This window comes from Triplophysa rosa, linkage group LG7 (genome assembly GCF_024868665.1).
Source record: "Triplophysa rosa linkage group LG7, Trosa_1v2, whole genome shotgun sequence".
NCBI classification, from domain to species: Eukaryota; Metazoa; Chordata; class Actinopteri; order Cypriniformes; family Nemacheilidae; genus Triplophysa; species Triplophysa rosa.
In genome coordinates this window covers 27,329,163-27,342,552 of record NC_079896.1, presented here as the reverse complement: position 1 = coordinate 27,342,552, position 13,390 = coordinate 27,329,163, and the positions used below count along the sequence as shown (strand labels likewise).

The following is a 13,390-nucleotide window of genomic DNA, read 5'->3' as shown; positions in this document are numbered from 1 at the left end:
AGAGACAGAGAGAGAGAGAGAGAGAGAGAGAGAGAGAGAGAGAGAGAGAGAGAGAGAGAGAGAGAGAGAGAGAGAGAGAGAGAGAGACAGAGAGAGACAGAGAGAGAGAGAGAGAGACAGAGACAGAGAGAGAGAGAGAGAGAGAGAGAGAGAGGCTGCCCGTTACATCCACCAATGATAAATTAACAATAATTCATAAACTATATTAAAATTCCACATAGGCTGTATGAGATGTATTCCGTGTTTATCAATCATGTATCAAACATTTGAAATTCTATTTAAAACACAAAATGAATTATTAATTTTCTGTGGTGTCACATACCACTAGGGGTCTTTTCAAGTAACACAGTTTGAGAACCACTGGTCAGTGAGATGAGCTACAGAAACACAGACAGATTAATACAGAACTGTTCCGAAATCATCATCACGTGATTTGTGTTGTTACAGAAGCGAGTCAATCAGAGACGCATGAGCCGTAGATCCAGAAACACAATGAGAAGACGCTGAGATCATCTCAGCCTCAGGTCATGATGGAGAAGTCTGAGCCCCCCTCCTCACCCCCCCACTCCCCGTGTCTCAGTCCCCCTCACACGAGCTCTCCGGCTGGTGATGATGCTGTGAAACCGGAGGCAGAAACACCCCTCCAGCATAGCCCACCTGCATCATCCACAGACTCCGCCCACATCTCCTCCTCCTTGCCATCAACAGCCTTGCCAACGACTTGCCATCCTTGCCTCCCTCCCGACATCCCCGTTATTAATCTGGGTCACAGCAAACCCCCCATGCTGGTCCCTCCACTGACGGCCCTGCACCCCGCACCCTCACTCCCGCACCGTCTGGCACATCTGTCCTCGCTGTCCGGCACCGCCCTCCGCCCCCCCCCGTTTCTCCAGACTCACCCCTTTATCAACAGGTGAGAGACCCGAACGAAACACAGTCGCAAGATTCTGTCATGATTCACTCTAAATATGACTCTTCTGAAATGATGTAAACTACTGATGACGTCACTCCAAAATGACCCAAAAAGTGATGATAAGTGCATGAGACTGGTGTGCTCTGAAGGACACATGTCATTTCTGATCCATCCACAAACGATTCATTTGAATCAGATTATTGAATCAATCGATTGATCCAGTTCACAAATCTGATCTGTTTTTTGGCACATTTATATTTTGTGATGTTTGTTTTCTCTTGTCAGACAGTCTGATGTGTAATGAGAGCGGTCGTCTCGTCATCACGTCTGTCCATCATCTCAAGTGTTTCTATGGATTTATGTGTCTGCATTTGTTTCTTGTCTTTCTTTTCTCCTCCTCAGCTCATTTCTCACTCCGTCTGGAGGTTTCAGGATCTTTAGCAGCGCTCACATGAAGAGACGGCCGTCTGCACACTTTGAGTTGGAGCTCAATGAAGGTGAATTCATTTTATTAACGTGTAGTGGGAAGATGAAGAGCAGTTTGATCTGTTTTGTATGAATCGTCATATGATAACTCCGTGTTACAAGTGACTTGAGTTTCATGTTGGTCTCCTTCAGGTCCTCCTCAGAAGTTGGCTCGCCGTGTTTTCACGAACAGTCGTGAACGTTGGCGGCAGCAAAATGTAAACGGGGCTTTTTCTGAACTGCGCAAACTCATCCCGACTCATCCGCCCGACAAAAAACTCAGTAAGAACGAGATCCTGCGACTGGCCATGAAGTACATCAACTTCCTCGTCAGGCTGCTGAACGATCAGGCGAGCGATCGGCCAATTAAAAGAACGCCAGACGCGTCGGTGGAGGGAGAAGATGATGCTGATGCGGCGAGACGCAGAGACTCCACGGACTCCGTGATGCAGCCGACGCCGTCGCCGGGCTCCAGTTGCTATGGCGACACAGACGGCGAGGAGAGCGTCAGGGGGAAACCTGGGATTCTGGAGAAGGTTCAGGAACAGATTCTGGTGGTGACAGCGAGCGACTATCAGCGATGACGAACAATAACAGAGCGTAAACTGAAACTTTGTTCTCTGACGGCATCACGTAGTGTCGGACTTCCTGTTGTTAAAGCACAGATCTTTATTTGATGTGTTGACATCAGTCAGTTCTGCATTTGTGTTCCTCTCACACACAGAAGAAGTCTCACATGAGGAATCAAGTACAACACTGGAGATCGTTTAAAGGAATAGTTCACCCAGAAATCAAACGTCTGTCATGAATTACTCACTCTCTAGGTTGGTTGTCATCATTGCTTGAATACAGACAAAGAGATTTGAATTTCCTACACTCTTTAAAATATCTTCTTTTGTGTTCAACAGAACAAAAAAATATTATAAAGACATTTTTCCTACTATGGTAGTCAATGGTGTCCAAGAACTTGTCGGTTACAAGCATTGGTTCAAATATCTTTCTGTGTGTTCATCAGAACAAAGACATTTATACAGATTTGGAACAACTCGAGGGTGAGTAAACGATGACAGAATCTTTCTTTTTGGGTGAAGTATCCCCTTTAACATATCAATAACACGAGAAGAAACTAAAAAAGGATTTACTTTGTTTTTAAACCGCTTGTTTTGTTTGTTTCTGTGGACTTACGTGAATTCAGTTGTGAATTGGGTTGTAGAGAAAATAAATGTGTGTGTGAACAGAGATTAAACCCTGAAGAGAAGTGACGCCTGTTTTATGTGTGTTGAGCTGATATAAACGTGTGTGTTTGTGTTAACATGATATCAGTGTTGGGCAAGTTACTCTGAAAAAGTATTTAATTACTTAATACTTTCTATATACTATATCAACCTTGATTAGTAACATTTACATTTAGTCATTTAGCAGACTTTTAGATTTAGCAGTTCAGTGATTCAAGGATAGACATGAAATGGCTCTTTTAATTCATTCAAATAAATAATATAAAATGACATAAAGTAGTAGTATTAACTGACCAAAGCATTACAAATGTGAGAATTATACATTAAAGCACAGATTTTAAAGTTAGACTTTGAATTTTGATGTCAATTCCACTATTGCACACACATATATTACACAAAGTATTGAGTTTAATGACATCAGAAGTAACTGTAATTAAATTAACTTAAGCAATCCCTTGCTTTACTTTTTCCAAGGGAAAAGTAATTAAATTACAGTAACTAATTACTTAGTAACTAGTTACACCCAACACGGCACGATATGAATGTTGTTTTGCTGGAAACATCAGTTTATGTAGATTTTGATTCGGTAAAATGTTCAGTGTTTCTGTGTCCACAACATAAGCAGCAGATGAATGCTGAGTTTTATTCAGGAAAAAAGTGATTTCTGGGTTATTGTCTGTATTATCACTTTGACTGTAAATGATAAAATAGTCATCAGAAGTAAAGCTGAGAGAATTATTGATCACCACACATTTATTTTTGATCTAGCAGACGTGTTTTATTAAACAGTGTGTGACTGTTTACTGCTCTTCATTTGATGGATTGAGTCTTTCTCATTTGAGTGGAAGTGTTGTGTCTGCCCGTTGTGCAATTCGTTTTTCCCAGGATTTTTCATCCTTAAGAGTCGTGTCGAGCGTTAGAAGGTTCGTCCTATGGCCGGACAGAACCGTGAGAATGGAAGCGAGATGGAAAAACTGCGTAAGTCACACCAGAGGCTGCTGCAGCTGTGGTAACGTGTGTGTGTTTGGGGGGGTCAGAGGTCAAGAGAGTTCACCTGGGGGGTGTTACGCTCATTCTGTCAGGAAACACATACAGTTGATGCTGTGTCATCGCTGGCCAACCAGCTTCCTGAACCCACCGGTACAGAATGAAAACTGCCCCCCCCGCACACACACACACACTCCTGCAGACCGCACGGTGGGAAGGAAAACTTGTGTAACTGTAATTGTGTGTTGAATCACAGGCCTGCGGCAGCTCTGGATGTGTGAGAGGCTTTTCTCTGATACAGAGGCCACAGTGGGGGGGAGGCTGGTGTGGAGCAATAAGATAACCACAGCCCCCCACACACAGCAGGGCATTATGGGTACCACACCCTACACCCTGGCACTGTGCTCGAGCACCGGTTTCATCATTCCTGCAGTGGTTACCACGGTTACGACATCCCAATTGACACAGAGAGACACTTCCTCTGCTCACACACAATACACACTTATTACACTATAAAAACTGTCACTTTTGTAAATCAAATTAAATGTGTCTCAGAAATGTGAACTATAATCAAAATATTTGCAAAAAACCATGTAATGGTCACACGAGAAGTCAAGCTTAATAAAAAGACCATTAAAGTTACTGTCCATTTTCTTATCAAAAACCCCTCAAACATGTTGGTTAACATTTTTATTTGGTGAGCAAAAGTTGTTAATATTGTAAACCAAAACTGTAATTTTCGAACAATGTGTTAGCAGCTCAAAGATCCTGTAAACAATCATACTGATAAAAAATATACATATAGTATAGATCGAATGCACTGTAAGTCACGCGGAATAAAAGGGTCTGCGAAATGAATAAATAGTAATATTATAAAACAAAAACTGAAATAGATAATTTTTTTAAAAATCATTCTTGTGTTTAAAGTTTGTAATTGGAATCCATCAAACATTGAGAATTCAGACACTATTCAGATATTACAGACACATATCAGTGTGAATTATTGACACAAACACAATTTAAAATCAAAATTTTATTTTTGTAAGAAACACTTGTGTGTGATTTTTGTGTCTGTGTCGTGTGCGTTTTTTTTTTTTAAAACAAATAAGATTATTTTTATTATTATAATTAGAGTTCGTACACATTTAATACCGTACATGATTCTTACATGAGCAACATTTTACAGTTCAGACTTTTGCTTTCACACTCATCTTTTGTTACTGAGTTTTCTGTTTACTGTACCGCCGGCGTCCAACCTCACAGACTACAGCGCCCAGCGCCGCTCCCACAGCGCCTCCTACAGCTCCAGAGAGAAACACGCCCAGCGCCGCTCCCAGCAGAGCTCCTACAGCCAGAACCTTCGGCACGCGCTTCGCACCTGAACCCGCCTTCTCACAGACGGAGCGGAACAGCGACGGAGTTTGTGCAGAGGTGGAGGAGGAGAGGAGCACCACGGAGTCCAGATGGATGTTCTTCCCGGCTGCGAGCTCCTCCTCTTCTTCTGTCTCCTTCAGATCATGCAGAGGGTGAGACAGGTTCAGCTGTCTGTCCCTCCGGACGGTGGAGATCTCCTCCTGTCTGCCGCTCCCGGCCTCCCGGTCGAGCGAGCTGCTGTAGTAACCTCCTCCGCTCTCTCTCACCGTCTGCTGTACTTTGTCCAGCAGCTCGGGCACGCCGCCTCTGTCTTTGCGCTGCAGCACGTGATAGCGGTCGCCGCATTTCTGCACCAGCTCCAGCATCTCCGGCCGGCGGGAGGCGATGTACGCCTCGACCCCCTCCATGCCCGCCGCCTCCGGCAGCAGGTCAGAGTGCGTGAAGAGGACGAGCGTGTGACGGCGGACGGCGTCGGGTCCGAACACGCCCTCCAGCGCGCGCAGGGCCGGCAGCTCAGAGTGGGCGGGTCGGTTGACGGGGACGCACATCAGGAAGATGTGGGGACCCGGAGCAGACAGAAACAGACATCTGGAGATCTGCCGTTTGACCTCTTCAGGAGATCTCTCTGAATCGAACCAGTCTGGTGTGTCAACCACAGACACCTGACAGAGAGAGAGAGAGAGAGAGAGAGAGAGATGATGATCTGCATTGGTCTGATGTGTGTGGTGGAGCTCCGTTCAGAAAAATAAATCATGTGACACTGACCAGCTGGTTCTGTACAATCGTTTGGCCTTTCACACACTGCTGAGGCGCCGCTGTGCCGTCATCGGTGTGTCGTTCAAACACGTCACAGCCCAGAATGATGTTTCCAGCCTCACTCTTCCCAGAACCACGACGACCCAACAGAATCATCCTAAGCTCAGCGAGGGAAGAATCATTCTGAACATCGGAGGAGGACACCGCTGAGAACGTTTCACTGCTGTCCACAACCTTTCTAATACTGTGATGAACTGAAGGACAAACATCAGTGTTACACAATCACATCATGATGAAGTTTCAACTTGCGACATAGAAAGAAAGAAAGAAAGAAAGAAAGAAAGAAAGAAAGAAAGAAAGAAAGAAAGAAAGAAAGAAAGAAAGAAAGAAAGAAAGAAAGAAAGAAAGAAAGATGCTCAGACGGTGAGGAGCGTTTTTAAGGATGGCTCTGAGAAAATAATTTGCTCTAAATGATTGTGTTGTGTTATTAAAAGGATGTATTTATTTACGATTGTGACACGATGACAAAAATCTCTTCATTCAAGAACAAACCTGAAGATCACAAATGATGTTAAATCCAAATGCATCGCAGACCCAAAGCAACACCCCAAACACATGAATGAGCAGCGTGTGAAATGAATCAACTCACTGGTGTTGATGAAGTTTTGGTTGTTGTGAGACTCTGACACCTCCAGCATGTTACTGAGAATAGCGCCATCTGCAGACACAAACACACTGCATCAGAATCTCTGTTCGATGGCATTCATTTGAACTTTGATGTGTTGATACTGAACGTCAGACCTCTGTTGAGTTTGAAACTGGAGCTTCTCTCCAGCGGCGAGTGTGTCATCTGTGTTTGCTCGCTCTCGTATGGCTGCGAGTGAAGCCCGTTGACCAAACGCGACTCAATCATCGCATCACTTCCTGTTTCCTCTGTGCTGTCGCTCTTTGTCTGATCTGTGAGTCCGCTCCATGATCTTGTCGCTGTAGCATTGAGCTTCGGCTGGGATTTCTGCAGCATCTCCTGGTCTCTGTTCAGCACGAATCCTCCGTTCATCTGAATCATCTGCTCCACCTGAGCAACACATCACACACATCAGATCTGAATTCACATGCTTACATTCCCATCAGGTTATGACAACCTTTCTAAACGTTCCATTAACAATGTAAGAATCACAGAAAGGTTTTTTGAGATCAAATGCTTTTTAACATTACTGCAAGAACATTTAGAGAACGTGAGCTGAAGTTCTGAGGGTAAAATACAGATCTTGTGTTCATTTCCATTAGAACCAAAACCGCAGCTCCTTCATTCAGTGACTTGATGTGAACTCTTCAGATCTCTTTCATAGCACTTTTACAGATTTTTTTCAACTGCTAACAAGTATCGTTCAATACTGAAGCCACATTTACAAAACTCTTCGCACATTCAGCAAAACAGACGTCTGTGCAGTCCAAACTGTCAATCATTTTCATTGCTTTCAGACAACAAGCATTTAGTGACCACATTTTTCAAAATTCATAAACAATTTTGTCATTCATACTCCACAACCTGTAAAACACCATATACAGACGTGCTCAAATTTGTTGGTACCCCTCCACAAAAAACGAAGAATGCGCAATTTTCTCTGAAATAACTTGAAACTGAGCATGCTTGTTTTGTTTGACAACCCACTAACATTTGACCCGTCACAGCACATGCAAAATCATAAAACCACAAATACATAGGTGTGCAACACTGAATTTCAAAACACCATATATCACAAAGGCAGCTTTATGTAAAACAAAAAGCTTAACATAGTGAATTATTTAAACTGCACAACATGTAACTACAAATAATAAACAATTAGCATCCACCATTGTTTATTCCATATTTAATAGAAATCAGAATTTGCTTTTGATTTTTTATTCAACATAATATTGTAAATAATAAAACAAATGAAAATGCCATGAACAAAAGTCATGGGACGCCTAACCTAATATTTTGTTGCACAACCTTCAGAGGCGATCGCTGCAAGCAAACGTTTTCTGTAGCTCTCAATGAGACGTCTGCACTGTTAACAGGTAGTTTGACCCACTCGTCCTGAGCAAACTGCTCCAGCGGTCTCAGGTTTGATGGGTGCCTTCTCCAGACTGCAAGTTTCAGCTCCTTCCATAGATGTTCCATAGGATTCAGATCAGGACTCATAGAAGGCCACTTCAGAATAGTCACATGTTTTGTTCTTATCCATTCTTGGCTGATTTTAGCTGTGTGTTTTGGGTCATTATCCTGTTGGAGGACCCATGACCTGACACTGGGCAGTACGTTTGGCTCCAGAATGCCTTGATAGTCTTGAGATTTCATTGAGCCCTGCACAGATTCAAGGCACCCTGTGCCAGATGCAGATCCCTGTGCATGCCTCCTCCATGTGTCACTGTAGGTATTCAGAATTCATTTGTCCTCTGTGAACATAGAGCTGATGTGACTTGCCAAAAAGCTCCAGTTTTGACTCATCTGCCCAAAGGACATTCTCCCAGAAGGATTGCGGCTTGTCAATATGAATTTTAGCAAATTCCAGTCTGGCTTTTTTACGTTTTTCTTTCAAAAGTGGAGTCCTCCTGAGTCTTCTTCTTGCTCAAAAAGCGACGGATGGTGCGATCAGAAACTGATGTACCTTCACCTTGGAGTTCAGCTTGTATCTCTTTGGCAGTTATCCTTGGTTCTTTTTCTACCATTCGCACTATCCTTCTGTTCTATCTGGGGTGCCCAGGGAGGTTGGCTACAATTCCATGGACCTTAAACTTCTTAATAATATTTGCAACTGTTGTCACAGGACCATCGAGCTGCTTGGAGATGGTCTTGTAGTCTTTACCTTTACCATGCTTGTCTATTATTGTCTTTCTGAGCTCCTCAGACAACTCCATCCTTTGCTTTCTCTGGTCCATGTTCAGTGTGGTGCACACAATGATACCAAACAGCACAGTGACTACTTTTCTCCATTTAAATAGGCTGAATGACTGATTAAAAGATTGGATACATGTGTGATACTAATTAAAGAAACTCATTAGTTTGAAATATCACTATAACCCAATGATGTATTATCTTTTCTAAGGGGTAGCAACAAATGTGTCCAGGCGATTTTAGAATATCTTTCTAGAATAAGCAATAATTCACCTCTTTCCACAGCCTCTTTGCTTTATTCTATGACATACCAAAGACATGCAAGTATACATGATACAATAGCTTTTAATTTCATCACTCTTCAGGAGGAACGAAGCATTATTTCAATGAGCTGTAAGGGTACCAACAAATTTGAGCACGTCTGTAACACACCGCTTTCAAAATGCTTAAAAACACAATCAAACAGAATGATGACATATTTTATGCATTTCTGCAGTAATTATTATAAAATCTATTTGGCATATACTGTACATTGTATATTTTAGGGAGAGAGAGAGAGAGGTCTACAGCAACACCTACACCTGCTGGAGAAATACTGTCAAAACTGGGCCCTGACAGTCAATCTGAAAAAAACTGAAATTACGATTTTCCAGAAAAAAGACAGATTACAGGATAACAGATACATATTCAATCTGGGAAACACTACACTTTACACTACCATTATCTCGGCCTAAACATCAGTGCGTCAGGTGGTTTTGGTCTGGCAGTGAATGCACTGAAAGAGAAAGCTAGACGTGCGTTTTACGCCATCGTTTGGGCTCCACAGTGTCTGACAGATTACTCCAAACGGGATAAACACCCCATAGAATCCCTGCATGCTGAATTCTGTAAAAACATTTTAAGAGTTCAGAGAAGAACACCAAATAATGCATGCAGGCCTGAATTAGGCAGATACCCCCTGATAATACACATCCTAGGCTTTCTAGGGGGCAGTTGTGGCCTGATGGTTAGAGAGTCGGACTCGTGACCAGAAGGTTGCCGGTTCGATTCCAAGGGCCGGCGGGTAACAACTGAGGTGCCCTTGAGCAAGGCACCTGACCCCTACTTGCTCCCCGGGCGCTGCAGTGATAGCTGCCCACTGCTCCAGGTGTACGTGTGGTCACCACTTGCTGTGGTGTGCGTTAAATGCAGAGGTCACATTTCGTTGCCTTGTACTTGTACATGTGCAATGACAATAAAGTTGAATCTGAATCTAAAAAATCTAAATCCAGAAACGCTCTCTCAAATTCTGGACACACCTTAACTCAAGTCCTCCTAACACACTTCAATATGAAGCACTTAAAACCCAAGAGCTGACTGCCTAAAGCCAGTCCCTTCTGCCAGCTGCCTCTGAAACTTCACACCGGCACAACCGAACAGAACCAAATCAGAATAAACCAAATGATCAGAGAAAGTCAAAAGTCATATTTAGACCATTGGGAAAAGGAAAGTAAAAACCAAAGTAAACTAGAATGACCCTAAACAGAAAATACATCTTTCATCATTAAGGCATTTACACGATAACAGAAGATCAGTCTGGGCCGGTTGCATAAACTCCGTGGACTAGTCTTACAAGTTAGTCGTCTAATTATTTTCTTCAAGACTCAAAGTCAAATTGGTCAAATTGAAATCTTAAAAGTAAGGCTAATTAGCCCCAACTAATTGCTAGTCAGTGAAACACAATCTTAATTTAGCGGCTATGTTTATGCAACTGGCCCTTGAATGAAAACTGATGCTGAATAAGTCTGAATAAATAGTCTGTAGCCCCTCCCCCTCAGCCTCACCTCTTCCAGAAGCGTGATGACCTGCTGTCTGTCATGAGGTCTGCGGTTGTTGATCACATGACAGCGACCGTGACATCTCCTCAGCACCTCCTGAAGCCCCTCCTCCTGTCTCAGGTACTCGTGCAGACTGCGGCTCATCAGGTAATCTCCACAGGTGAGCAGCACCAGCGTGTGATGGAGCACCGACCGGCCGAACATCTGCTCCAGCTGATCCGGGATCTTCTGCTCCATCTCTGTAAACTCACCCACAGGAATCAGAATGAGGAAGACGAGAGGCCCTGGAGCGCTCAGATCGATGGCCCGCCGCGTCTCCGCCTGAATGTCGGCCTCCACCTGCCCGCCTCTCCAGTACCAGCGAGGGGTCTCCACCACGCTCAAACTTCGGCCCTCGGACAAAGCTCGCCATACCTGACACTCGCGTGAAGAGATCGAAGGTCTCTGATGTGAACTTTGACCTAACAGTGTGTCTGTGGTGAGAGTCTTTCCACAGCCAATACTGCCCACCAACACCAAACAGAGATCAGACACTGAAACACACACACAACGTTCATTAGAGATCAGACACTGAAACACACACACAACGTTCATTAGAGATCAGACACTGAAACACACACACAACGTTCATAAGAGATTAGACACTCAAACACAATACGTTCATAAGAGATCAGACACTGAAACACACACACAACGTTCATTAGAGATCAGACACTGAAACACACACACAACATTCATTAGAGATCAGACACTGAAACACACACAATGTTCATTAGAGATCAGACACTGAAACACACACATCGTTCATTAGAGATCAGACACTGAAACACACACACATCGTTCATTAGAGATCAGACACTGAAACACACACAACGTTCATTAGAGATCAGACACTGAAACACACACAACATTTATCAGAGATCAGACACTGAAACACACACACAACATTTATCAGAGATCAGACACTGAAACACACACACAACATTTATCAGAGATCAGACACTGAAACACACACAAAACATTTATCAGAGATCAGACACTGAAACACACACAACATTCATCACAGATCAGACACTGAAACACACACAATGTTCATTAGAGATCAGACACTGAAACACACACATCGTTCATTAGAGATCAGACACTGAAACACACACACATCGTTCATTAGAGATCAGACACTGAAACACACACAACGTTCATTAGAGATCAGACACTGAAACACACACAACGTTCATTAGAGATCAGACACTGAAACACACACAACGTTCATTAGAGATCAGACACTGAAACACACACAACGTTCATTAGAGATCAGACACTGAAACACACACAACGTTCATTAGAGATCAGACACTGAAACACACACAACGTTCATTAGAGATCAGACACTGAAACACACACAACATTCAGCAGAAAAATATAGATAAATATATAAATTCTCTTATTATTCCACATTTCTTTAGTTGACCACAAAATGAATCACTTAATATTAAAGTCATGTTATCTTCTTACATGGGACTTAACACGTAGAAGCTTTAAGAGAACATCCATCATTAAAGAATCTTTGGTCAAATCTCATTGGTTCTTGTTTGTCTCATTGTCATATGCGTGATTTGCACTTGAAAACCAATGAGATTCAGAATTATGGATGTGACAACATATTTGAGGTGACATGCTGATCTGTGTGTTGATCACTAAAAAAACTTTTTACAAAACTTTTTTGAGTTTCCACTAACAAACGTATGCTTTCTCTTCAGAAGACATTGATGACGACAACAAAGTTGTTTGGATTACTTTTTTTTAGAAAACTGAATTTTTGTGCTTTCTGGAGTCTCAATGTGTTAAGTCTCATATAGAATTGTGATAGTTATTGTGATGATCTGAAGAAATAAATGAATATACATCTGAGATGACATGTCATTCTCCTTTAAACAGCAGACAACCACACGAGAAATTCACCAAAAACATTTACAAGGTGAAATCACAACCAGATTTCATTTTTTTATACTTACTGTCCCAACCAGCATCAGCCAAATTGTAAAATAATATGATTTTTATGTTTTCCTATTTCTAGATGAGATGCACAACCCATTGATGTAGAAACTGTTAAATCATTCACTGGTAAGAAATGTTTGACATGATCTAACACACAAACAAAATACTTCCTATCATAATTTCATACATTGTAATGATTATTTTATAATATATTTTCACATGCCTCTGTTCTAGTGTTTATAGAAAAGTTGCTCTGCAACTTGTAAAGCGCTACAGAAATAAAATGGAATTGAACAAATATTTAATGGTAATAGGGAAACAAGAGCTGAACCTTTTTTCTTTTTGTCTAAAATAAAAATGTTGTACATAAACTGTGTGGAGAATCAGTGATTGTTCTGTGTGACACTGTTCTCAAACACACACACCGGTCGGTCAAGTTCAACAACATTCAGCCGCACACGCACACACACACACACACACACACACACACACACACACACGAGTAATAGAAATCCCCACTTCAGCAGAATAAATGAAACCTCTGAAATCCTTCCTGAATGTGTGAGACACCTGGAGCAGCACTCTCTCTACACAACATAAAAACACAAGACGTCATCATCACTTTATAAGATCTTACCCTGAGAAGAGAAATCCATGGTGCTGTCTGTCCGCTCGTCTGTCTCTGTCTGATCAGATTGTCTCACCCCCCAGCGTCTCTCTCTCTCTCCCCCGCTGTCACTCTTGTTCAGCGTGCTCATGAATGCAGCTCTGGGTGGAGAAGACGCGCTCCAAAAAATGTGAATCACAGCCACGTAACCGCACCCAGACCAACCCAACCTGCAGCCGCACACCGCTGAGGCGTGTCAGTTTCACCCGAGCGCATATGATCTGACGAATGTGAAATATTCACTGCATAAAAGAAAGATGGATCTACAACTATTTTAAATGAGGAAAAGACGAAATAAAG

The 13,390-nt window shown here is 42.5% G+C and overlaps 2 protein-coding genes across 2 annotated transcripts in view; one reads left to right on the top strand and one right to left on the bottom strand.

Moving 5' to 3' along the window:
* lyl1 (LYL1 basic helix-loop-helix family member) overlaps window positions 1-4,511 on the top strand; it is a 9,506-nt gene extending 4,995 nt beyond the window's left edge. Inside the window, exons 2-4 of the mRNA XM_057339105.1 lie at window positions 448-913; window positions 1,316-1,410; window positions 1,532-4,511. Coding sequence (XP_057195088.1) covers window positions 528-913; window positions 1,316-1,410; window positions 1,532-1,962 — 912 coding nt within the window. The 5' untranslated portion in view covers window positions 448-527 and the 3' untranslated portion in view covers window positions 1,963-4,511. The remainder of the gene's footprint in view (window positions 1-447; window positions 914-1,315; window positions 1,411-1,531) is intronic.
* Window positions 4,512-4,618: 107 nt separating this feature from the next.
* Window positions 4,619-13,302, bottom strand: LOC130557387 (uncharacterized). The gene is made up of 6 exons (XM_057339098.1): window positions 13,061-13,302; window positions 10,432-10,958; window positions 6,532-6,805; window positions 6,380-6,448; window positions 5,740-5,984; window positions 4,619-5,636 (listed from the first exon to the last, which is right to left on the bottom strand). The coding sequence occupies exons 1-6, from the start codon at window positions 13,179-13,181 to the stop codon at window positions 4,818-4,820; spliced, it is 2,055 nt and encodes a 684-aa protein (XP_057195081.1). The 5' UTR covers window positions 13,182-13,302; the 3' UTR covers window positions 4,619-4,817.
* Between the last annotated feature and the right edge of the window lie 88 nt (window positions 13,303-13,390).